Below are 26,901 nucleotides of genomic sequence, written 5' to 3'. Positions count from 1 at the left end.
CTTCCCTCTCCTGTTTGGAGGTGATCGAGACTGACCCAGAACCAGCTCACACTGTCCTGGAGAAGAGCATCCGTGAGGTGGAACTTCGCCTCAGTGCTGTCGTTGACTATGCCAAGTTCAAGCTGAAGACGGACATGATTGAGTTCAAGGAGACCTTGCTCTTCCAGACGAGGATGTTCACATGAGTGCCAGACAGGGACCTACAAGTGGGGACTGCCTTTGCCCAGGGCTGACCCATGTCTGCTTCCCCAGAGCTGCGCTGTGCTCTCCGGTGGCCACTGCTTTTCCTTCTACTCATGGTCCTGTGCCCGCTAAAGTTACACTGACATGTTTATTGCTCGGCCACTTAATAAACCTCTTCTGATATCTAACAGGCTGATCAGCCTTGGAGGGGGGTGCTCCTGCCTGCTGAGTCTGAGGTTTCAGCTTCCACACATAATCTGGCACATCCCAGGGCCTGGAGATCTCCCACATGTGGACCTGAGTCCCTTCTAGGGCTTTACATTCAGTCTCACCTGCTGTTCATCCTTTTAAACAAATCCTTTATTGTTTCATCCTTTCCAAGTCCTGGCTGGGTGCTGGGGCCCATATATATGCACAGAAAGCCAAGCAGGAGATGGTGGCTGCCATCGCACCAAGGCGTGCCAGCAGAGGTTCAATTCTGCTGTGCCTTTCTGCTGAGAACAGCCGTGGTTTTGCTTTCATTGCATGGTGCTTGTCCTTATCTGCTCAAGGACGGGTTTGCAGTCAAAATAATGTGAAACGGAGACGTAAGACCAGAATAAGTCTCCTGGGCACCATGTCTGCCCTTTCCTCTGTAACTTCCAAACTCGGAAATACTTCTGGGGCAGCCCAGGGCAGCAATCTAGATGTGGCAGAGTTGTCTGGGAAAGAAGATGCTACTCAGCATAAAGAAAGGGGTGTCAGGAGCCCACCACGCAGTGTTACTTCTCTACGCACTTTGTATTTATTAGGCTTTTTCTTTTTTTTCTTTTTTAAACTCCTCCTTGCTTTCCAGTTTCCAGCTGTCCAATACAGGGAATGTGGCCCTGGAATACACCTGGATGGCGGCCGTGGAGGATGAAAGTGCAGTGAGCCATGCTGGGGAGCCGCTCCCACCCAGTCTGGATGGTAAGGGACTGGCTCTGTGTGACAGCTCAGGGTGCCCAGGGCATTTTGGCTGGCAGCTGAGGGCTTGGGGAGATGACCATGCCGCTTCCCCCCAAAACATGAATTTCTTTTTTGTCCCTGTCTGGTTGTCCACTTTCATCAGCATCTTCCCAGCTGCAGCTGGAGACTTTTTCCCTGCCCCTTCTCTACCTTTCAGAGCCTCCTGTGAGTGCTCTGACACTTGTGCTCTGCACGGGAGCTGAGCCTGGCTCGGGGGAGAGCCACGTGGTGGGTCAGGTCTGGGAAGGGGGAGATTCGGGCACCTCTTTGGGAAGTCTCTGAGACTGGGGAAAATTGATGGTGTAATGACGAGTTAGCTGACCTGCAGTCACTGTCCGTGTGCAATTCCCTGATCCAGGGAAAATGCGACGTCACTGTCGAAAACTAACCCTCTTAACTCGGGCAGGGGAGTGTTTGCTGCAGGCAGAGCCCCTGCTCGCAGCAGCCATTGGAGCTCAATGGCGGGGCCGTGACTCACCAACCCGCAGTAACGCGGTTGTGTCTGAGCGCACAGTCTGCTTGGGAGCAGCGTGGTTCTACAGGGAAACAGGGCTGTGTGTCCAAGAGGTCTCATCAGAAACAGGAGTGAGGAGAGCTGGCAACCCATGTGTTTCCTAGCACAGGCAGCTTGCCTGATGGTCAAGATGGGACAACTCAGCCCAAGTCCTTGATGCCCTGAACATGCTTATCTCCCTCCTCTGTGCGTCCTGGCATTGGCTCTTCCCCGGCACAGGGCACACTTGTGCTGAAACCAGTCTGCTGGGCTGTGCCATCAGCTCTCTGGTCATTGGTTATGAAAGCCCGACAAAGAGGAAGGGAGGAAAGGGTGTGAAGGTCAGAGCAGCGCTGTTCCCCAAAGCCTTCTCTCCACCACATGTAACAAACAAAACTCAATTCTGCAGGCGACAGGGGAGCAGGACTTAATGCTGTCCTTAATGAACATATCCTTAATGCTAAGCACTGAGGCTTGTATCGGCAGTAGCGTGGCCAGCAGGGACAGGGAAGTGATCTTCCCCCTGTGCTCGGCACTTGTGAGGCCGCACCTCGATTACTGTGTTCAGTTTTGGGCCCCTCACTACAAAAAGGACATTGAATTACTCGAGCATTGTGGCATTGCTGGAGAACAACGGACATGTTGTGAGCGATCCAGACCAAGGGGCCTCACTGTAACAGCAAGCTGCAGCTGTGTTCAAGGACATAAACAAGGCCGAGATGGCCTGAGAAACTACATTCCTGGCCAAGAGATAAAGATGTTGGAATGTCGAAAACAGGGGGTCTACCTGGGGGGAGAGCAGCGCATGGACACCACACCGGGACCAATCATAGAGGGCAGAAGGGCGAGTGAACAAGTAGCTTTAGCCTATTAACAAGAAGATAGTGCTGCGTGAAGCTTCTGATAGTGTATAAATTGATGTGTATCCTGTAATAAAGTGGCATCAACTTGATCAAATTGGTCGTATAAGTTGTGTCCGGGACTTCCACGTCAGCAGAGTGTGTCCAGAGAAGGGCAACGAAGCTGGTGAAGGGTCTGGGGCACATGTCGTACGAGGAGCGGCTGAGGGAACTGGGGTTGTTTAGTCTGGAGAAGAGGAGGCTGAGGGGAGACCTCATCACCCTCTACAACTCCCTGAAAGAAGGTTGCAGAGAACTGGGGATGAGTCTCTTTAACCAAGTCATAGGCAATAGGACAAGAGGGAATGGCCTCAAGTTGCACCAGGGAAGGTTTAGACTAGATATTAGGAAGTATTTCTTTCCAGAAGGGGTTGTTGGGCGTTGGAATGGGCTGCCAGGGAGGTGGTGGAGTCCCCATCCCTGGAGGTGTTTAAGAGTAGAGTCGACATAGCGCTTAGGAATATGATGTAGTTGGGAACTGTCAGTGCTAGGTTAACGGTTGGACTGGATGATCTTCAAGGTCTTTTCCAATCTAGATGATTCTGTGATTCTGAGGCTGGCTGTACTGGGACATGAAATGATGCCCAGAAATTTATCCAGGTGCTGTAACACACACACATCTCTACTGTTAGTTCCTGGACATGATTTGGGAATGAAAGCTGGCCAGAAACCATTCTGCAGAAGTTCGCATTTAGGTCCCCAGTCCTGGAGATGGAGAGAGTTTAACAGACTGGAGTGAAGCAGTTGGCTTCAGTCCTGGGCCTGTTGAATTTGCTAACATACACATAGTCTCCTGTCCGTCATCTCAGTATCTTTATGGAGTGATGTTCAGTGGTGTGTTTTGATTCAGGCAGCTCTCTGGGTCTCTGCTGGGCCTTGTCATGGTATTTGCTGCCCTGCACCCTGTTCTCCACCTGTCCTCACTTTCCCACCTGTCCCCAGGACTTTCTGGGATTATGATTTAGTGAGCAGTTACACAGAAGCAAAAAGCAAACCGTGCACTTTCCCTTTGCTTCACTGGGAGTCCTGCTGAAAACCCTTGGCCAGAGGTGCTCCGAGTGCATCCCAGCTCCCTTCTGTCCACCTGCAGCAGGAGGCAGAGTTGCTGGGAACAAAGGATTTTCTCCTTGAAAGAAGATGTCATGCTATAACCTCTTCCTTTACTGCAGGGGGTTTCCTCGCCTCCACTTCTGGTGCCTCTGTGAAGCTCCAGTCTAGCCGCTGTTCGAGCCAGCTGGGCCGCGCTCTGGAGCAGGTCTCTTCCTCCCTGAGCTCGTCTCTGAACACCGTCAGTGCCTCCTCACTGTTCTCTGTCAAGCCCCGCAGCAGCACCATCCCTGCAGGACAGGAGCAGCTCTTGTAGATGAAGTTCTCTCCGGTGTACGTGGGGGACTTTGAGAGCCGTATGCTCTGCAGGTAGGAAGCATCCAGGCACTTTTCAACTCGTGCTACTGCTGGATAGTTGTGGTATTGCCTGTGATTGGGGTGGGTGGGAGTGCAGACCTGGGGACAGCCAGCCCCAGTGAGGCAGCAGAAACAACCAACATACAGGAGCAAAGGCAAATTATCATCCAGCCTTGGTAGAAGCAGGTATGGAGACACTGGGACAAGACACTATGAAATACTAAGCTTCTGGAGGGTTCCAAAATCTGGAACGAGAGATCCAGAAAGGCTGTCAAGGGGCCAGCTAGTCCCTAGCTATGCTTTCTTATCAGACAAGCATGGCCACCTTATCTACCTAGAAACCTGTGTGCTGCAGTCAGTCTCTGTGTTTCTGCCATTTCACCTCCACTGCCTCTGGTGGGGAGTGCAGTTCTGTTTGATTTGCTGATCGGTGCTTGCATGGAGAGAGGATGCAACACTGTGCTGCACAAGGAGATAAACAAGCAGCTGGCTGGCTGGAAATGTTAGTCTGGCTAATACTGGTCCCTTTCTTTCTAGTATTCCTAACCTGAGGCCAAATCAGAAGGGCCCAGAGGTGGCTGTGAAGGGGAGAAGCCTGATGTCACTTTGCCACTTTGAGCTGGAAGACTCTGACTACATCACTGCAAAAAGGCGTGTACCAGAGTTGCAGGGACCAAAGGGGGCAACGTTAGATCTCAACACAAGAGTGATTGAGTTTGAGGCAATTGGAGTGCGTGGCAGGCACAGCAGGTAAGTGTGTGGACATGGCTTCTCCTGATGACCGTCTCCTGGTCACCCTTCTTAACCAGAGACCTCTCCAGCTGCTCTTCCAAGCCTCAGGGCACATTTGTGCCTTGTCTCTGATCTGCTGACCCTTGGCCACGAGTCTGTTTTGGACCTGGCACAAGGTGGTCACTGAAGTCCAACTGGCCCATTTTTTGTTCTCTTTGTCCCTTTCTTCAATAAGGTATGGGTCAGTCTGGGACGACCACGTAACCCCAGCTTGTGCAATAGGGCCAGTACAACCTTCGTCCCTTTGAAGAGCATCCTTGGGACATTCTTGCTCTTTTGAGATACCAGTCAGACATGGTCAATGAAGGCTGCAACCACAACCAAGAGTACCATCTTCCAAAGGAGTCTGACTGGACTTGATTTTACCATTTTCGCTTGATCTTATCGTTTTAGCATGCAAGACTTTGGCTATATCCTTGCGAATTTCTTTGTCAATAGACGTTAATCTGTAGCCACCCGGGAAACAGACAGGGCCCTTATAAAGCAGATGAAATGTTTGTGCTCCCAATCTTGTTCCACTGTACCAAATAACTCCTTCCGGGTAGTGTCGAGGACGGGCAGTGCCTGATGTCTGCTGCAGGACAGAGTCACTAATGTCCCAGCACCACCTTAGTAGTCCTTTTTGCTTTGTGTTCCCAGGACCTTCATGGTTATGAACCCATCCAGTTCCACGTATTCCTTCCAGTGGACTTGCCAAGACCCTGAAGCCCCACCAGAACAGGTGGCCGCCTTCTGCCACACAGAGAGAGGTCGCATCCAGCCAGGGAAGCAAGCAGAGGTGGGTGCAGAAATTCAGGCTTTGGATCTTCTAGTTTTGGTGACAAAAGCATGTTTGGGGGTATTACCCCTGTGACCCCTGAGCCAGCAGCTCTAAGTGGGCAAGGTCTCCTCTCTTCCCTGTGTTCCTTTAGCAAGAAAGCCCACCATGCGTGGTCGGTGCAGGGCCAAAAGCAACAAAGCACAGAAGCAGCACTGCAGGCAGCATTTGAGCCCGTCATGGGGGACAGCAACAGGCTTAGGCGACTAGCTGTGTTTTGCAGGATCACCTGTCAGAAAGCAGATGCTCTTTTCTTGTAAACTGCAGCCATGATTTGTGCTCAGACGTGATCGTGAGTTCAAGCGGTATAAGCAGTCACCAACTCATTTGCTGATCCATCATGGATGTCCCTGTGCCCACTCCCAGCCTGCCAGGGTGTAAGGAGAACACATTAGCTCCAGGCAGCTTTGCTGTGTCTTAAAAGATGCTGAATTTTGGCTTGCCACAGAGTGCAAGAAAGCATCCTGCATCAGTTACTGTGGCTCACCTGAGAAGTGGTAATTCCTTAAATCTCTGTAGTTTGTTTGGTTTTGATCACATACCCAGAAATTACCCACAAAAATTACAAAGAGGCAGTTTGGTGGCACCCACGTTGTGCTGCTGTCACGGGAGCTGGACGACTCCTCTTGGCAAAGAGGATGTTACTTACCCTTGTCATATAGATCAGAGAGACTGGGGGTCTCCACGAGTGCCCTCCTTTGTGTCTGGGACAGAAGCGGGGTCTTGACCCGGTGGTGCCCTGTAGCACGTGGACAGGGCAGTAAGGTCAGCGTTAGCTCAGGGTTTGATGCCTTGTTGTTGTATCCTCTGGCATTTCATTGCATGGGATCATCGTACCCTAAGCAGGGCTGACCAGGGCTTGCTCCATAGTGGAAGGCCCTGGAAAGGCAGAGTGCTGCTCCTGCTTTCTCCCAGGCCTGGGGCCTCACCAGGGCCATTGCACAGCTGCTCTCCCATAGAGCAGGCAACGTGTGGCCAGGAAAGCCAAGAGATGGCAAATGGAGCAAAAAGGGTCTTCTCTCGCCAGGTTTCCCATTACAGTCTTCTTCACACCAACACTAGAAGGAGAGGCGGTCTTCAGCCTCAAGTGCGATGTCAAGAGGAAGACCCAGCCCCTCTCCTTGAATATCAAGGCCACCGGCTATAGCGTGCACACGTCTGTCAGGTGTGAGGACAGCGACGGCTGTGTCATGGAGCTCAGTGCACAGGAGATCAACGTCATTGATTTCAAGGAGGTGAGCAGCACTGCTTCCCTGAACCATTTGCCCCACAAAGGCCTGCAATGTTGGGCCTGAACCAGGAGCTTCACAGAGATGTTTGAACACAAGGGAATGTTTTTCTTCATTTATGGGTCTCTGGAGGGAGGGAGATTGATCTTTCATACAGGTCATTAGCTGAATATGAAAAATGCAGGAGCACATTAGGGAGGAGCACTTGCTGGGCCAGCTGACACTTTGCATGTGCTCTAACCCCCAGTCCTCACTGCTTTTCCCTGCAGGTACAGCTGAACAAGAATGTCCAGCATCTCTTTAGCATCCACAATAACAGCAAGTTCAGCTTCACCTTCTCGTGGGAACTGAGTGGCCCCGCAGCCTGTAAGCAGGTCCTTACTGTCACCCCTCAGACAGTCTTGCAGGCGAAGGGGAAAGCAGAGACCCAGCTGGCTTTTCACCCACAGAGGATGTGCTCTTTAAAAGACGTAGAGCTGACGCTTCAGGTGAGGCACCAGGGTTTAATACGGGACCTTCACCTCCTACGCAGCAGCTTGGCAGCAGGAGCCCAGAGCTAGGGGTGAGCTCTGTCACTGAAGAGCCTGAACGAGGCAAAGAGGCTCCTGTTGCAGAAATAAAGAGCCTGACAGCTTCTGAATGGAGTATTTTAATAAGTGCTTACCCAGGATGACTTTGGGAAGCACTTTTGTGGCAGGGCATATCCCCCAGGCCCCCTCTGCCCCTAATCTGGGGGGGTCCTAGATGTGTGTGGAGATGGAGCTGTTTCTCCTTGCCAGGCCTCTGCTGCACTGGTCCCACTGTGCAGAAAGGTCCTGCCAGCATGTGGCCGCACAGCTCAGCATGTGGCTGCACAAAGCAGGGCCACGACTCTCCAAAAACCCATTCCCTCTTGGACCAAGCCTTCTACCTTCTATTGCCATTCTGGAGCCTTTTGGCACTTGCTTTTCCTTATTGTCAGTGCAGCCAGCTGCCCCCCATCCTCTTCCTCGGTGTTTGCAGTTGTAGTTCCCATCTCTTCAGTGGGCTTATGCTGTCTTTCTCCTCGCCAGATCAACAAGGGTTTACCTGCGTGTTCCTGGCCACTGTGGTAGTGCCCACTGTCCACTTCTCCACTACCAGACTCAACTTTGGAACCTGCTTCATCTACTATGCTGGAATGGCACCTTCCCATCAGAGCCTCATCATCACGAACCAGCCAGATAAGGATGTGAGGTAGGCCTTCTCCACACACTCCTTCGGCCCTTGCTTAGCATGTGCCTGCTCCATGTCCTCATGAGCACTGTGGGTGACATCCTGAGGACGCAGGGAGAGGAGACAGGAGAGCCCTAAGTAGCCCTGATGTTGCACACACAGCCTTGTGACACCTCTGCTCCTCTCAGCTGTGCTTTCTGCCAGTCTGAGCTGCTTGTTCACCAGCACCTCACACCTCCATGTGGACTTCCCAGGGTACGTCCTACGCCCAGGAGGGACAGTGGCGGTGCCCATCACTTTCTATCCCAGAGAGATTGCGTCTTACCATGAGCTTATCCCTTTTGAAATCAACGGTCTTTGCCAGCAAACTATTGAGGTCCGAGGAAGGGGCACGGAAATGAAGGTGAGATGAAATCCAAATCTTAAAACCCCAGGTGGCACAGGCCGCGGGCACAGCTTTCTCGCTCATTTTCCTCGTCTCTTCCCCAGCCTACCATGTTTTAGTTTTCTGCCACAAGGGTGTCAGAAAACCTTTTCTCCTTCTTTCCTTTTGCTTTATATTAATTTCTCCTGCCTTAGGTTGACGTTGTGGTGTTTTGCTGATTAGGGATATCAATTAAACTCAGACACCAGAGTGAAAAGAGCAGGCATATTTTACTAGAAATAACTAAATAATATAACAGAATAATACAGAAAACATACAGTAAGAAAAGACAGAATAGTGCACTTAAACAAATAGGAAAATACAGGGTAATGCATGAAATCATTACTACCTGAGAGAGAGAATAGTGATTAAGAAAGATCCATCACCACTTGTACCCGTTCCCACCATCCAGACCTGCAGGCGCTGGGCAGCCCCGGGTGCAGCGAGGATTTGTTGAGCCTGTCCCGGCGAGTGGGAAATCCTACGCAGTGCGTCCACCCATAGGTGAGGGACCCAAAGTCACTGTGAGCGGGTCCAGCCTTATATACCTAAAAATCAGCAAGCCAGAATAGCTGGCACCTTTGTTTTAAGTGGAAATATCTGGTTTAAATTTCACATTAGGTTCCCCCCAGAGCCTGGCCAGGGCTCAAGGAAGAAACTAAGGGAATTTCTCTGCTTATCGGATCGGATTATGCACAAGGTCTCACATCAGGCCTCGAGGACAGGCATCTGCCTCCATGACTCTGTTATTCTATTCATATACAAAGGAAGGGAAAGATACATCCAAGATAGCTCCATCCTCCATGCATATTTCATTAATGATTACATACTGAGTTAACAGTTTTGGTTCAGGGCCTGTTGCTCAGGCTTCAACACTTCCACCCTTTATATCAGAATAGGTGGTTTGTTATAACTTAGTATAATACCTGTTAGCACAATGGTTATAAAATATACAGGATTCATCTATAGGTCAACTCTGGCTTGGGCCTATGGTCCAAGCCTTAGCACTTCATGTGGAACCACAAGGAAAGGTGGTGAAGCTGGGAGCCCTCTCCATCGGACAGACGGTGAAGAAGATTGTCATCATAGCCAACAACAGTGCTGCTCCTCTCACTTTTAAGCTCAGTCTCAAGTCAACCATGCCAGAGCTGCAGGAAGGCCCCTTCCTTCACTGGAGAGCGCTTTGCTGTGCCTCCAGGGATGCCTGCAGGTAGCTGTGAGCTGCTCTGGGGGGAGCTAGTAGCTAATTACAGTTGTGTGCTGTCCTGTCCTCCCTGCTGGGCAGTGTGAGTGCCTCATCTGAGCCAGGTGTCAGGACTCCCCTCATAGCCAGAAGTGAGAAGAAGGTACCATTCCTCACCTGTTTCAGACACATATGTTAGGATGTATTAGGTATGGAAATGTAATCTTTAAAGACCAAGAGTTATGGCTCTCCTGGAGCTCAAGTGAAATTACTTTGGAAGACGTAGTCCAGCTCACCGTGGCTGGATGCACACATCACAGGAAAATTCCTTTGGTAGCTGAGGATGTGTACCTGGGAATGAGTAGGACTGGGGCAATGTTGATGGGAACAGAACAGGAATGGGAAGACTCTATGGAGGATTCACAGCTCGGTTGCCCGATGAAGTAGTCTCCACTCATTTCTTTGGGCAGGTTCTCTGCTTGAAGCCCACCAATGAACTAAGCCTGAAGCCCAAAGGAGAGACCTGTAAAGTGGAAGTGATCTTCTCCCCAAAGTGCTGCATCCAGCCGTTCACCGAAGAAGTGATGTTGGAGTGCAGTGGCCTGGTGCGTTCCCTCTTCATGGTGCGGGGCTCCTGCCAGGGCACCCACGTGAGCTTGGACCAGGAACACCTCAGCTTCGGAGTGGTGGTGCAGCAGAGCTACACATCCTGGCACCTCACCATGCAGAACACGGGCGACATAGGAGTCAAGTAATGCAAAACCCTGTCCTCTCTGGTGGCCGAGAGCTTGGGTGAGGGTTGGATGGAGCTGTAGCTTGCCCAGAGAGTTGTCATCTGCTTTTCCATTCCAGTGGGGAGTTGTGCAGCCAAGGCTGTGCAGTCAGGCCCTGGAACTTAGCAAGGGGTACAACCAAAAGCTTGTTTACGGATGGGTGCAGCTGAGTCCTGCCCAACCTGAAGCCTTAGTGCCAGGTGGCTCAGCACCCTGCCTGAGATGCTGTGGAAAAGCCCACAAGAGAATTAGAAATGGCACGTTGTGTTCGCAGCCTCCCGGTTGTTAATCGTTCCTTTCTGTCCTTGTGCTTTCCTTGGCAAGGTTTAAGTGGGACATCAAGAGCTTCAAGCCAGATTTCTGCATCAGCGCCACAAAGGGTTACATCTTCCCAGGAATGGACGTTCCCTTCGTTGTGACCTTCTGCCCCTCTAAGCTGAGCTGTGCTATCCAGTGCGAGGGCCTGCAGTGCTTCATCGAGGGCAGTGAGCCGCTCCAGCTTACGCTGGCAGGATGCTGCATGGAGACCCCTGTGTCCAAAGAGGTAACTGGAACAGAGACAGGACAGGTGCCCCCTTACCCCACCATTTGCACCACATCTCTCCCAGGGCAGGAACTAGAGGAATCTTACAGGCATAGAGTCACTCCTGCCTGTCATCCTGCCTGGGTGTCCCAGAGAGCTGAGAAAACCCCTGGGCAGGGTTCCCAAAATCTGTGAGCCCTGTAGTTGCGTTCCTCCCCTATTAAAGGTGCTGTTCCTCCAGCGAGTACCTCAGCTGTCCTGGCTCTGCCCTGCAGCACCTTTGCCGTGGGGACACCCTGCAGGGCTTTTCTGAGACCCCCCCCACGTCCCCCAGAGCCACCCATCTATAGCCACAATATGGCACCGGCACCCACATTTTTCCTCCCTGTCGGGGTGGGGGAGGGCATTCAGCACTAGGAGCGGACAAGGCATCTGCATCCAGCTCCTGGGGAACAGGGATGCCACGTGAAGGACTCCTGGCCCTTACAGGCCTTGCAGGAGCATGCAGCTGGGAGGTGTTGGCTCTTGCTCCCAAGAGAGAATCAGGAACTGCTCGTCAGCCTGCCCACGAAGGGACTGCGCGGCTGCAGGACTTGTCCTTGCACAGGAGAGAGATCCTTCCAGGGCTTTCAGTTTTCTTTCTCCCCTCCTAGGGAGGCAGCAGCCCCCTTCACCCAGCATGCAAAAGACTCATTCCTCTTCCTTCTCTAAGAACCAACAATTTGATTTACGCCAAGATCTATGCTCAAATGGAAATTTGGTATACGACAAGGAAAAGCCTCTCCCTGTGCATAAAGCTAGTCAGAGTGGAAAGGGTTCCTCGCTGTGACCAAGCAGCCTCTGTGCTCCTCTGTTGCAGACGCTGACTTTCACGTGTGCCGTGCGCGAGAAGCACAGTCAGACCATCCTCCTGTCCAACCCGAACAATAAGGACTTGCACTGTGCAAGGCGTCATTGAGGGGCAACACTGGAAGGGGCCTGAATTTTTCCACAAGCCCTACACGATCACTTACAAACCCCTAACCATGAGCTCTGAGAACAAGAAGCATCAGGTATGTGAGCTGTGCCACCACGCTGACCCTCAGAGCATGACCCTCATTGCTTTGGGCAGGAGGTTGGACGAGATGACCTTCAGAGGTCCCCTATGAACAGAAATTATCCTGCGATCCTATGTTGGAAACTGGGTTTCTTGGTGGCTAGAGGCCAGGTGTAAGGGAAGTTCAGGTGGGAGGTCTGGACTGACCACTAAACGTACTGGAGCAGCTAACCTAAAAAGCCAGGCTGTCTGATGGTCCAGGAAATGAAGTTTGTTTTGTGCAGCTCCTGGTCGTTGCCTGTGCAGCCCAGGGGGGCTCAGAGACCCCTGTGCTCAGCCCTATGGGCTGCACAGGCTCCCCACGCCCTGGGCATGACCACTTCTGCCTGCACTGCCCTGCTGGGGCCCTTTTGCAGCACACAGGGAACTAGAGGGGAGAAGCTGCCTTGCCATTTCTCAGTGCCCCCCCCGGCCATGAGCAGCCAGGTGGGAAATGACACTGAGATCTCTCTTGACATCTCCTTCAGGAGCTTTGGAAAGAGCCCTTCCTGCAGGTCTGGGACTGGGCAGATGGGGGTGACTGGCCCCTCTGGTCGCATGGGCAGACCAGGGGCAAGCTCTTAAATCAAGGGGGTCAGTGCAGAAGGGCTCTGGGGTGCTGGAGCTGCTGGGGTCCTTGTCCCACTCCAGCTGACCTTCTCCCACACCAGAATTTAGGCCTGAGTGGAGGCTGGAGACTTGTGGGCACAATCTCCAGGGTGCTCAGCAGATCCGTGCCCTGTGGGGTTGGACATGCTCAGCATCTCTTTAACATACAGCCCTGCATGAAGAGTCCCGCAGTTTTCAGCTGCTCTGGAGGCAGAGGAGATGCCCCAGGGTAGGTGGCTGTGATCCACTGGCACCCCAGATGAGGACTGGATATGAACTTTCCATGGCTCACCCTGGCTGGTGGGACCCTGCCGTGCCAGCTGACAGGCAGTAATGCTGGGGCAGTTGAGCTTAGCAGGGACTGCCACCCCCTTAGCACAGCTGTCCCTGCACGAGCACAGGGCTGGCAGCTGATGTGCCCAGGGAAAGGGGTGTTAGGATGGTCAGAGCAGCTCTGCTGCAGGGCCGCTGTGAGCTTGCTCTGCCCAGACATGCTGCCCGTGTCCTGTCACTGCGCCAGCCCCAGTGGGTACGACGATGCCATCTCCACCGGCGCAAGACACGGGGCTGCGGTCACAGCTCTGCCAGCTGGACCTGCCCAAAGCTGCTCAGGTGGCAGCCTGAGACATGGGACTGTCCAGGTGTGCTGAAGAGCCAGTAACTGGTCCAGGCAGAGAGCAGGCGAGCTCACTTACCCTATTTCTTGTCTCTAGGGCTCCCTCTATTTCCCATTGCCAGATGGGACAGGCTTGTACTATCTCCTTCAAGGGACTGCTGAGACCCCAAAGTGTTCAGAGACCATTTCCAGCAGGTGCCATGTAGGACTTCCTACACTGAGCTCATCCCTGTCTCCAACTGGCCGAACAGGCCACACAGTGGTGACTCTAGCCCAGGAAGTCTCATCCCATCAGCAATCCCTGCAGCGGTGCAAGGAAGAGCTTCCCACTGCCTGGAAGCTCCTTCCTGCAAGCTTTTCACTCTCCTTGGCTATTTCTGCCTGTAGGTGTCTGGGATCACACTGGCCATGTTCTGCCTACGCAGACCCGTCCCGGAGGGCTTTCCTCCCAGGCGGATGAGAGCTGGCTCCCTCGGGGGCATTGAGGAAGAGAGGGGCTGGGTTGTACCCCACCATGAGGGGTGTCCTGTGGGAGTCCTTCCTGTTGACCTTCACTGCATTCTTCTCACCCACAGGTTCCTCGTGGTGGTAGACATGCTCAAACCAGAAAACCTGGAAAGCAGTTCTGTGCTGCAGGGGCTGGAATACATTGATGTGCCAGGCTCTGCCAAGAAGGACTACAAGCTCACCTTCCTCTCCTACAAGGAAGCAGTCTTTAACGCAATGGTAAGTGTGGACATGGGGCTGTGGGGCCTTCCAAGGAGCTGTTGACTTCCTGAGAAGCTACACGCCTGCTCTCATACCTCCCCGTGCCCACTGGTGGGACTGTAGGTGTCCTGGGTGGGTACTGAACAGCAGGCATCTCTCCACACCCCCCACTCACCTGTCAGTCTCTGTGAGGGTCCCACCGGGGGCTGCTAAGCACAGGTGGACCAGGACACTGGTGAGCTGGAATCAATGGGCAGTCGGGAGAGTATCAAGTAGAAATACCTCACACGCTTTCCCCAGCCTCGCACTCTTCCTCGGTGGCTGCTTACAGCCGTTCTTGGAAGCAGGGTGCTGAGCTTGGTGCTCTTGAGGCTGGCTTCAGCACAGCTGGTATATTTTTATGTGCAGAATGACCAGCGCTGCCCTTTTTCTCCGATTCAGGTGACCTTCCTCAACAAGGTGACCAAGGAGTACTTGTTCTACATGGTGACTTTCAAGGCCACTGCTTCAGGACCCATCAGCACTCTTGAAGTGACCGGTGCTGTTGGGCAGAGAGTGTCTGCCACCGTCAAGGTGGACAACCCTCTGCCTGTCCCGGTGACGTTTGCTGTACGTTGCAAAGTGCCCGACATCAGTGTTCCCCCACATTTCACTGTTCCTGCGCAGTCGGAGGTAGGAGCAAAGCTCATGCAGTGTGCTCTCCTCTCCTGCAGCCTTTCTGGGAGTGGGTGGTCCTGAGGGGTGACGCCCTGCATGAACCATCTGGGGCTTCTTCCCAAGGGTGACAGCTCCCACCTACTAATAATCTGGAGGGGAAGCAGAGTGTAAGAAGATGCCTAGTGGGAATCGCCCTGCGCTGGTGGAGTCTGCCATGCTACCCCTTCTGAGATGTTTCCATCAGGCCTCACAGGGCGGGTCCTTGTGCCACAGGCTCTGTATTTAGTGTGGGTATTTTCAGTTTAGAGTGGCTGCAGGGCATGCCTCACCCCACTGGCAGGGAGTTTGCAGCCTCAATCGATAGGTGTTTTGTGCCCTGGGGGAGTAGAGGGGCATTTTAGGGTGGGAAGCTTCTGGGATAGTGCTGGAGGGCTCTGAGCTGTTGGGGACGGTCCCCCGAGTGAACTGTCCCCCAGATGTAGCAAGGCTCTGCCCCAGAGAGAGGGACCTGGAGCAAGGGAGGGTGCTGGGCTGCCTTCCAGCACTGCTGGAGCACACCAGGGACCGATTTCCCCTGTTGCAGGCCCTGCTTTCCCCATCTCTGCCTGACTCAGTGGCTTTTCCTTTGGTTCCTCCCAGGATGATCTTGTCTTTGAGTATCAGCCTGTGAAAGTGGGCGAGAGCACCGGGTGCCTGGTGCTCCGGAGCAGCAGCTTGGGCTCTTTCTATTACAATCTGCACCTGAAAGCCACCATGAGTGGGCCGGGGAAGCCCCTCTACTTCTGCACCACACTGGGCTCTAGTCAGACCATGACCACCAAAATGATGAATTACGCCCAGCAGAAGACCAACTACCACTCCAGGTGACCCCAGCCTGCCCTGGGCCCTTGCTGGGAGGCAGCTTGTCTGGCCAGCATCAGCCCTCTCTGTCAAGGGATCCTACCCCTCTAGCTTGGCCTGGCTGAGCTGGGGTGGCCACATGAGCCTGCGGGTCTCCCCACCAATGCTGGGCTTGTCCCCAGCCGGCCTGTCTTCACTTGCAGATGTTCTCTGCTGCCCTTTCTGGAGCTGCTCTTGCAGGTTCCGTGGCCCATGCAAGACTTCCCCGTTACTGCCAGGGCTGGGGTTTAAGGTCCTCCAGAACTTGGGTGCAGGGTTGTCCCTGCTGGGCACGTTTGGACACTCCTGATGGCCATTCCTCACTGGCAAGTGGGGGGGGGGACAGGCGCAGTGACAGGCAAGGGACAGGGACCCTAGACAATGTGACGGTGGGGACCTTCTGTTTCTTCCTGAGGTGCTGGATCTGCTTTTGTGACCCGCCCCCTCCATGGTCTCTTCTCTCCCCTGTGCAGACCAACTGCGCCGGCTTCCTGACGGAGAAAACCATCGGCGTGTCCCCTGCCAACCCGGGAGGCTCGGAGGTGAGCATGGATGTGACCTTTGAGCCCTGCCAGCTGGGTGAAGCCAGGGCCACACTGCAGCTCTCCTCCCTGCTTGGTGGGGAATACAGCATCCCCCTCTTGGGCCTGGCCCTCCCCCCAAGTCCCAGGGCCCCTCCCCCATCCAGGCTGATGACAGCACCTCCATCCCCTTCAAGAACATCTTCCTGCAGCCCATGGCCTTCCAGTACCGGGTGGAGCACCTGGCCTTCACCCTCAGGGCCCCCGAGAGCTTGCGCTCCAAGCAGACCACCTCCCTCTCCATCTCCTTCGAGGGTGGCCTGACCCCTGGCACAGCCCCCGTCACCCGCAAGATGGTGGTGTCCTGCACTGGGGCGGGGGGTGTCTCCTGGGTCTACTACCTCCGGGGCCTTCCCCCTCACAGGTGAGCTGTGCCCCCCCAGGAGCCCCTTGGGCTCAAGGCCGCAGCCGTTGGGGCGTGACCTGAGGGCGCAGTTACTGCTACAGCGGTTGCTCTGGACTAACCCCCTTCCCTTTGCAATAACCACGCTAGTTTTGGACTAAACCGTTGGTTTTGGACTAAACCTGCTTGCTTTGGAGTAAACCCAGAGCAGACCAGGGTGCGGGGCCGGTGGCGCCGGGGCTGGGGCAAGTGCAGGAGTCCTCCACACTGCGCAGGGGTGCTCTGCAGCATGGCGGAGGGGTCCAGTGGTGGCTGAGCGGGAGGCAGCGGTCGGGTGCTGAAATATGAGCTCTGCAGGGGGTGGAAGGCGGTGGCCTACAAGGCTGAGGAGATGGATGGGGGTGGCGGGAGCCGGCCCGTGCTGCTCGGCTCACACTGCTGGCTCACACTGAGCCTGCTGTCAGCCAGCGCCCCTGCATCCCTTTCTGCAGGGATGCTCTCCAGCCACTCCTCTCCCCATTATGCTTGTGCCTGCCATAGTGCCCTCCCAAGTGCAGAAGCCGGTATTTTCATTTCTTAAATTTCACCCCATTAATGATTGCCCAGTGCTCCAATCTATCTAGATCCCTCTGCAAGGCCTCCTGTCCTTCAAGAGAGTCATCAGCACCTCCCAGTTTGGTATCACTGGCAAACTTGCCAGTGGTACATTCAACTCCTCCAGTGAGATCATTGATAAAATACTGAACAGAGCTGGCCCTAGGACTGAATCCTGAGGAACGCCGATGGTGGCTTGTCTCCAACCAGATGTAGCCTCAGTCACTACAAGGCTTTGAGCTCTGCCCTTCAGCCAGTTCTTCACCCAGTGCACCATCAACCTGCTCATCCCACAGTCGGACAACTTGTCCAGAAGAATGCTATGAGGGACACTATCAAAAACCTTTACTAGAATCCAGAAGAACTACATCCACTGCCATCCCTTCACCACTAGGTGGGTGAAATGTCAAAACTTAGAAACTTTCTCAAGTCTCAAAAACATCTAAGAAGGAAATACAAAAAAAATTCTGAGATAAGAATCCACATTAGTATATTTGTGATAAGCTTTCTTCCCAGTCCTCCTGAGTTCAGTGTAACACAGTGAAGCCGATAATATAGAAGGGGTTTTTTAACATGATGGCTAAGGATTTCAAAGTAAAACATATTTTTAACACATACAGTTAAATTAGAGAACATTTGCCAAATGACTTGTATGTGATCCTTTAAAGCGACTCGAGTTGCTGGATGATGCTGGCATCACCCCTGTGAAATCAGAGTTTCTGCTGTCACAAGCGTGATTTAACATTACCATGTCACCAATCCCTTCTTCAAAAACACTGATAATATTGTGCATGCTGACATCATTCACTGAACGAAACCCATTAATTCTCCTTACTAGAAATTAGGTTTGACCCTGTAAAACATTTCAATAAATAAAGTTATTAAAACGTAGATTTAACTAGGATGGTCTGATGCAGTTTTAAATGGTGACGCATAAATACATTCTTTCGAGTGAAGGAAGGCCTGGAACAACTGCAAAATTCATTTTGAAAAACTCATGGCTAAATGCTTCTGCAAGAATTTGAGAAAATGAGAATGCATCACATCTAGAAAACCACATTCTAGCCCCAAAAGAACGCTTAATGCGTCTAAACTAAGAGTTTAGTAATTCACAGTTTTCAGCATAATTAAAAAGGTCAAATATGTCTTTCTCTAAGTACCAAGTCAGAGAGAGAGAGAGACGGGGCTTTGCGAACAAGGCAGCCTGGCTCCCCGCAGGAGCGTCTGACCTTGTGTCTGCCGAGACGACCTCGTGTGACAGCGGGGAGGGAGTCAGACCTGTGTCACTGCAGGTGGCTTCTGGTTGCGTGGCTTGATCAGCGTCAATCCTAGCGGGGGGGGGGGGGGGGGGGGGGGGGGGGGGCGGGCGGCGCGTGGTGTGATCACCGTCAATCGTATGGGCATCCTCTCTATTCCAAAACTGACAACTCATTGACACCAACACGCCTCCCGTCAACCAACTCAAGCCCCTGCTGGTAATCACGGCTCACCTCTCAGGAGGGGCAGAAGAAACCTTTCCCACCAGGAAAGCTGCTACTGCGCCAGTGCTCAAAATGCTCTTGCCAGAAATCATTCCCACATACGCAACGCCTGGACCCAGAGGAGCCGGCCAGGATTCTCATTCCGCAGCAGCAATACTAAGCAACATTTGTCAAAGTGGAAGAATACAGCGACAGCTACATCCTCCACATCATCTGCAGTTCTCAGGACAGATGGAAAGAAGGAATAAATGACAAGTGCTAAAAAGATTAAAATAAAAGGTCTTAAAACATGGAGTAAGGTAGGTCTGAAGTTTTATCTGAATTGGAGTTTGAATCTGAAATTTTAGGGATAGCGCTTTGGGATATTCCAAGTACCCCTAGCCAACCTCTGGGCTTCTCACCAGCAGAAAGAGCGTTTGGCAGGCACTGAGCTCCACCTGGGACCTTCGTCCCTGCTAGGACCAGCCTCCTCGATGGAGATGAACGGTTGAGCCAAGACGTCCTGTTATTAGGAAGCATTTGTTTGCCAAGAGGGAGGTCAAACACTGGAACAAAATTCCTGGAGAGGTGGTTGATGCCCCAAGCTTGTCAGTGTTTAAGAGGCATCTGGACAACGCCCTTAACAACAGGTTTTAACTTTTGGTCAGCCCTGAATTGATCAAGCAGTTGGACTGGATGGTCGCTGTACGTCCCTTCCACATGAAACAGTCTATTCTAGTCTGTTCTAAACGATACGACCTGTGTTTTTGGATGTGGCAGTCAGTGCAGTGATCGATTGATACTGAGCACTGTCTGGGAATGCAGTTAGTACTGCCAGAGTTAAATTCTTTCAGGATGTGCTATTTCAGCACCTCCTGGCCTTGCAGGGCCCTTGCAAAGAGGAAAGCATGCTCTTAAGATGCACTGCCTTGGAAACTGGTTCGTTTCCAAGTGTGACTCAAAGTGCAGGTTTTAGCTGATAAAGTAGATCGGGTTTGAAGTCCTGGCTCCTGACAGGCTGTCTTCTTCCTAACAGCCCTCTGCAGAGGGGGCACTCCTGGCAAGGGAACTCATCTCTAGCCTCACTCTGCCTGCTGCTCCATCAGAGCCATGTCTGGACAGGGGCGAGGGCCTGTCTCTTCACACCTGGCTGGCATCAAAATGTTGTGATTCTTTAACTGAGTCAACATAGCCTGGCAGCTTTCCGCCCTCATTTCACTAGTTTTGCAGACTGATTCATTACCAGGCATGTGCTAGAGGATTGGTTTATATCGTTGCTTTTATTAATTTAAAAGAAAACCAAAAAAAGCAGCTCCTTTGCATCTGAATAACCTCATCAGTAACTTCATCCCCCCACCAATCCAGGCAGTTTCAGCTGTGCCCAGCGCATGGCCACCAAGGGCAGGGACAGCCCCTGGGCCTCCTGGGCACAGCGACTGCCTCGAGGTCAGCACCCCAAAGGCTTCCTCTGAAGGGTGCTGGGTGGAGGGGGCGGGCGGGGCTGCGCGTGGGGGGCACTGTCAGTCACCCCCACGTCACAATGCCGCCCCCACGTCACAATGTCACCCCCGGCAACGCAGCAGTCGCAGTGCCCCGGGGCAGTATAAAAGGGGGCACCTGCCAGTGTCCAGCTGTGCCAGAGCTGCCCCAGGGGCAGCCCAAAGACATCTGAGAGGAAGCCCTTGAGGAGAGGGTGGGATTACTGGGAGGGGGCTGAGGGAGGAAGGCTGGAACCTGCTCGAGGATGCTGGAGGTTCTCTGCTGCAAGGCCAGCTCCTGGCAGGGCCACCTTCAAATCTCATCTGATGGATGGAAATCCTGCTTCAAGCCTTCCGGGAACAGATGCAAACCCCTCAGGAGATGAGAAGAGCCACCAAGCGCTGGATGTGCCCTAGGCTATCAGGCCGTTTCTGCTGGAGAGCCGTGGCCAGCCGAAGGGAATGAATGCCTTCTTGAGGAGCACTGCAGAACTCGCCGTCCTCACCCCTGCGGAGCCAGGGGCAGCAGCCGTAAGAAATGGGATGCAGGGATGTTGTCAGGGGTCCCAGTGCTTTGAAGCACCCGCTAGACAGGCACAGGAAAGATTCTTGCCCCCAAGGTCAATCTGACCAGGGGCATTTGGCCACTCTCGGAAGCCCCTGAGATGGCTCCAAGGTGAGGGAGAACAGGGCTTGGGCATCTCCTGGGAGGCATGACCAGCCTGTGGGATGAGGAGGCAGGTCTTGCTCACCTGCTCAGGGAATAGCCGATCGCCAGCACTCTGGGGTCAGGAAGGAATTTTCCCCCAGGGCACATTGGCACTGGTCCCCGGGGGTTTTTTGCCTTCCTCTGCAGCACTGAGCAGGACCACTTGCCAGGGGTCCTCCGGTCCCTTTTGGCTGGCTTACTGCCTGCTGCTCGTGCACCACGAAGATGGCCTCTCATGACCTTCAGCTGGGGGGAGGAAGGCTTTTTTTCCCCCACGGTGCGCTAGCAGGTGTCCCCTGGGGTTTTTTGCCTTCCTCTGCAGCGCTGAGCACGGCCCCTGGCCAGGGGTCCTTTGGGCCATGCTGGCCAGTTGCCTGCTGCTCTTGCTCCATGAAGGTGGCCCTCGTGCCCCGCATCCGGGGGGAGGAAGCTTTCTAGACTCCCAGGGTGCGCCCCGAGGGTGGCCCCCGGGGGTTGCTGCTTGTCCTCTGTAGCACTGAGCACAGCCCCTTGTCAGGGCTCCTCTGAGTCCTTTTGGCTCCGTCCTTGCCTGCGGCTCTGGCACCACCAAGCCAGAAACACCCCTCGTGCCCTGGCTCTCCTTCCCATGCCTGGCCCAGAAGCACAGCAGAGCAGGTTTTGGAGGGCCGAAAGTACGACTGGCGTTGGCAAGTGTAATACTTTGGAAAATACCACGTACCTCCTTCTCGCTCCTCCTCTTTTCAAAGTGTGTCATTGGTCCTGGTCCTCATTCTGCAGATTCTCGCTCTTGAGGAAACAGGGAATACCTGGCCTGCTTTCTTGCTGCCACTTTATCATCCTAAGTCAAATGTGGCATTGATGATAGCCCTTTCTTACAGTCTGAAACAAAGGATTTAGAAACACGAGAGCAAAACAAAGGATAAAAATAGTAAAAAAAGCCCAATTAAAAGAATAAAAAGAGCAAAATTAATAATAAAAATAGCCATTCAAATAGTTATAAAATAGTTATAGGAATAGCTATAAAAACAAATATAAAAAGCTATAAAATCGAATTATCAAAATGAAACAAAGAATTTAGAAACACGAGAGCAAAACTACGGATAAAAATAATTTAAAAAGACCAATTAAAAGAATAAAAGTAAAGAGCAAAATTAATAAAAAAATAGCCACTCAAATAGTTATAAAATAGTTATAGGAATAGCTATAAAAACAAATCTAAAAAGCTATAAAATCGAAATATCAAAATAGAATTCTAGAAATTATATAAATCAAAGGTAGCATTGATGATAGTCCTTTCTTACAGACTGAAACAAAGAATTTAGAAACACGAGAGCAAAACTAAGGATAAAAATAATAAAAAAAAGCCCAATTAAAGAATAAAAAGTAAAGAGCAAAAATAATAATAAAAATAGCCATTCAAATAGTTATAAAATAGTTATAGGTATAGCTATAAAAACAAATATAAAAATCTATAAAATCGAATTATCAAAATAGAATTCTAGAAATTATTTAAGTCAAACGTGGCATTGATGATCATCCTTTCTTACAGTCTGAAACAAAGGATTTAGAAACACGAGAGCAAAACTAAGGATAAACATAATTTTAAAAGCCCAATTAAAAGAATAAAAATTAAAGAGGAAAATTAAATAAAAATAGCCATTCAAATAGTTATAAAATAGTTATAGGAATAGCTATAAAAACCTAAAAAGCTATAAAATCGAAATCTCAAAATAGAATTCTAAAAATTATATAAATCAAACGTGGCATTGATGATCGTCCTTTCTTAAAGTCTGAAACAAAGAATTTAGAAACACGAGAGCAAAACTAAGGATAAAAATAATTAAAAAAAGCCCAATTAAAGAATAAAAAGTAAAGAGCAAAATTAATAATAAAAATAGCCATTCAAATAGTTATAAAATAATTATAGGAATAGCTATAAAAACAAATCTAAAAAGCTATAAAATCGAATTATCAAAATAGAATTCTAGAAATTATATAAATCAAAGGTGGCATTGATGATAGTCCTTTCTTACAGTCTGAAACAAAGAATTTAGAAACATGAGAGCAAAACTAAGGATAAAAATAATAAAAATAGCCCAATTAAAAGAATATAAAGAGGAAAATTAATAATAAAAATAGCCATTCAAATAGTTATAAAAATAGTTATAGGAATAGCTATAGAAACAAATATAAAAAGATATAAAATCGAATTATCAAAATAGAATTCTAGAAATTATTTAAGTCAAACGTGGCATTGATGATCGTCCTTTCTTACAGTCTGAAACAAAGAATTTAGAAACACGAGAGCAAAACTAAGGATAAAAATAATTAAAAAAGCCCAATTAAAAAAAAATAAAGAGCAAAATTAATAATAAAAATAGCCATTCAAATAGTTATAAAATAGTTATAGGAATACCTATAAAAACAAATATAAACAGTTATGAAATCGAATTATAAATATAGAATTCTAAAAATTATATAAATCAAACGTGGCATTGATGATCGTCCTTTCTTACAGTCTGAAACAAAGGATTTAGAAACATGAGAGCAAAACTAAGGATAAAAATAATTTTAAAAGCCCAATTGAAAGAATAAAAGTAAAGAGGAAAATTAATAATAAAAATAGCCATTCAAATAGTTATAAAATAGTTATAGGAATAGCTATAAAAACAAATATAAAAAGCTATAAAATCGAAATATCAAAATAGAATTCTAGAAATTATTTAAGTCAAACGTGGCATTGATGATTGTCCTTTCTTACAGTCTGAAACAAAGGATTTAGAAACATGAGAGCAAAACTAAGGATAAAAATAATTTTTAAAAGCCCAATTAAAAGAATAAAAAGTAAAGAGCAAAATTAATAATAAAAATAGTCATTCAAATAGTTATAAAATAGTTATGGGAATAGCTATAAAAACAAATATAAACAGTTATGAATTCTAATTATCAGAATTCTAAAAATTATATAAATCATACGTGGCATTGATGATAGACCTTTCTTAGAGTCTGCAACAAAGGATTTAGAAACATGAGAGCAAAACTAAGGATAAAAATAATTTTAAAAGCCCAATTACAAGAATAAAAGTAAAGAGCAAAATTAACAATAAAAATAGCCAGCCAAATAGTTATAAAATAGTTATAGGAAAAGCTATAAAAACAAATGTAAAAAGCTATAAAATCGAAATATCAAAATTATATAAATCAAACGTGGCATTGATGATCGTCCTTTCTTAGAGTCTGAAACAAAGAATTTAGAAACACGAGAGCAAAACTAAGGATAAAAATAATAAAAAAAGCCCAATTAAAAGAATATAAAGTAGAGTAAAAATAATATTAAAAATAACCATTCAAATAGTTATAAAAATAGTTATAGGGATAGCTATAAAGCAAATATAAAAAGATATAAAATTGAATTTTCAAAATAGAATTCTAGAAATTATTTAAGTCAAAGATGGCATTGATGATAGTCCTTTCTTAGAGTGTGAAACAAAGATTTAGAAACATGAGAGCAAAACTAAGGCTAAAAATTTTAAATGCCCAATTAAAAGAATAAAAGTAAAGAGGAAAATTAATAATAAAAATAGCCATTCAAATAGTTATAAAATAGTTATAGGAATAGCTATAAAAGCAAATCTAAAAAGCTATAAAATCGAATTATCAAAATAGAATTCTAAACATTACATAAATCAAACGTGGCATTGATGATCGTCCTTTCTTACTGACTGAAACAAAGAATTTAGAAACACGAGAGCAAAACTAAGGCTAAAAATAATAAAAAAAAGCCCAATTAAAGAATAAAAGTAAAGAGCAAAATTAATAATAAAAATAGCCATTCAAATAGTTATAAAATAGTTATAGGAAAAGCTATAAAAACAAATGTAAAAAGCTATAAAATCGAATTATCAAAATAGAATTCTAGAAATTATTTAAGTCAAAGATGTCGATGATAGTCCTTTCTTAGAGTGTGAAACAAAGGATTTAGAAACACGAGAGCAAAACTAAGGATAAAAATAATAAAAATAGCCCAATTAAAAGAATATAAAGTAAAGAGTAATAATATTAAAAATAACCATTCAAAGAGTTATAAAAATAGTTATAGGAATAGCTATAGAAACAAATATAAGAAGATATAAAATCGAATTACCTTAATAGAATTCTAAAAAATTATGTAAATCAAACGTGGCATTGATGATAGTCCTTTCTTACAGTCTGAAACAAAGAATTTAGAAACATGAGAGCAAAACCAAGCATAAAAATAATTTAAAAAGCCCAATTAAAAGAATAAAAAGTATAGACCAAAATTAATAATAAAAATAGCCATTCAAATAGTTATAAAAATAATTATAGGAATAGCTATAAAAACAAATATAAACAGTTATGAATTCGAATTATCAGAATTCTAAAAATTATATAAATCATACGTGGCATTGATGATAGTCCTTTCTTAGATTCTGAAACAAAGAATTTAGAAACACGAGAGCCAAACTAAGGATAAAAATAATTTTAAAAGCCCAATTAAAAGAATAAAAGTAAAGAGCAAAATTAACAATACAAACAGCCAAATAGTTATAAAATAGTTATAGGAAAAGCTATAAAAACAAATCTAAAAAGCTATAAAATAGAATTACCTTAATAGAATTCTAAAAAATTATGTAAATCAAACGTGGCATTGATGATCATCCTTTCTTAGAGTCTGAAACAGAATTTAGAAACACGAGAGCAAAACAAAGGCTAAAAATAATTTAAAAAGCCCAAATAAAAGAATAAAAAGTAAAGAGCAAAAATGATAATAAAAATAGCCATTCAAATAGTTATAAAATAGTTATAGGAAAAGCTATAAAAACAAATGTAAAAAGCTATAAAATCGAATTACCTTAATAGAATTCTAAAAAATTATGTAAATCAAACGTGGCATTGATGATCAACCTTTCTTAGAGTCTGAAACAAAGAATTTAGAAACACAAGAGCAAAACTAAGGATAAAAATAATTTTAAAAGCCCAATTGAAAGAATAAAAGTAAAGAGGAAAATTAATAATAAAAATAGTCATTCAAATAGTTATAAAATAGTTATAGGAATACCTATAAAAACAAATATAAAAAGCTATAAAATCGAATTATCAAAATAGAATTCTAAAAATTATATAAATCAAACGTGGCATTGATGATCGTCCTTTCTTACAGTCTGAAACAAAGAATTTAGAAACACAAGAGCAAAACTAAGGATAAAAATAATTTTAAAAGCCCAATTAAAAGAATAAAAGTAAAGAGCAAAATTAATAATAAAAATAGCCATTCAAATAGTTATAAACACAATTATAGGAATAGCTATAAAAACAAATATAAACAGTTATAAAATCAAATTATCACAATAGAATTCTAGAAATTATTTAAGTCAAACGTGGCATTGATGATAGTCCTTTCTTACTGACTGAAACAAAGGATTTAGAAACATGAGAGCAAAACTAAGGATAAACATAATTTTAAAAGCCCAATTAAAAGAATAAAAGTAAAGAGCAAAATTAATAATAAAATTAGCCATTCAAATAGTTATAAAATAATTATAGGAATGGCTATAAAAACAAATATAAAAAGCTATAAAAGCAAATTATCACAATAGAATTCTAGAAATTATTTAAGTCAAACGTGGCATTGATGATCGTCCTTTCTTACAGTCTGAAACAAAGGATTTAGAAACATGAGAGCAAAACTAAGGATAAAAATAATTTTAAAAGCCCAATTAAAAGAATAAAAGTAAAGAGGAAAATTAATAATAAAAATAGCCATTCAAATAGTTATAAAATCGTTATAGGAATACCTATAAAAACAAATATAAACAGTTATGAAATCGAATTATAAAAATAGAATTCTAAAAATTATATAAATCAAACGTGGCATTGATGATCGTCCTTTCTTACAGTCTGAAACAAAGGATTTAGAAACACGAGAGCAAAACTAAGGATAAAAATAATTTAAAAAGCCCAATTAAAAGAATAAAAAGTAAAGAGCAAAAATGATAATAAAAATAGCCATTCAAATAGTTATAAAAATAGTTATAGGAATAGCTATAAAAACAAATATAAAAAGCTATAAAATCGAAATATCAAAATAGAATTCTAGAAATTATTTAAGTCAAATGTGGCATTGATGATCGTCCTTTCTTAGAGTCTGCAACAAAGGATTTAGAAACACGACAGCAAAACTAAGGATAAAAATAATTTTTAAAAGCCCAATTAAAAGAATAAAAAGTAAATAGCAAAATTAATAATAAAAATAGCCATTCAAATAGTTATAAAATAGTTATAGGAATA

General features: G+C 47.3%; 1 protein-coding gene and 2 pseudogenes across 1 annotated transcript; all 3 read left to right on the top strand.

Moving 5' to 3' along the window:
- Positions 1-880: 880 nt before the first annotated feature.
- Positions 881-5,449, top strand: LOC141938450 (hydrocephalus-inducing protein homolog; the record flags this gene model as incomplete). Its single annotated transcript, XM_074857327.1, has 4 exons — positions 881-1,131; positions 3,732-3,978; positions 4,504-4,716; positions 5,398-5,449. Coding segments are annotated over exons 2-4 (318 nt in total), but the record flags the coding sequence as incomplete, so codon positions are not given.
- Position 5,450: 1 nt separating this feature from the next.
- On the top strand, positions 5,451-15,433 carry LOC141938452 (hydrocephalus-inducing protein-like; annotated as a pseudogene).
- A 321-nt stretch (positions 15,434-15,754) lies between these two features.
- On the top strand, positions 15,755-18,295 carry LOC141938451 (hydrocephalus-inducing protein-like; annotated as a pseudogene).
- Positions 18,296-26,901: the final 8,606 nt, after the last annotated feature.

The sequence above is a fragment of the Strix uralensis genome, unplaced genomic scaffold (assembly GCF_047716275.1).
Source record: "Strix uralensis isolate ZFMK-TIS-50842 unplaced genomic scaffold, bStrUra1 scaffold_35, whole genome shotgun sequence".
Taxonomy (NCBI): domain Eukaryota; kingdom Metazoa; phylum Chordata; class Aves; order Strigiformes; family Strigidae; genus Strix; species Strix uralensis.
Note: the sequence above shows the minus strand (reverse complement) of the source record. Positions and strands in the feature narration are given on the sequence as shown.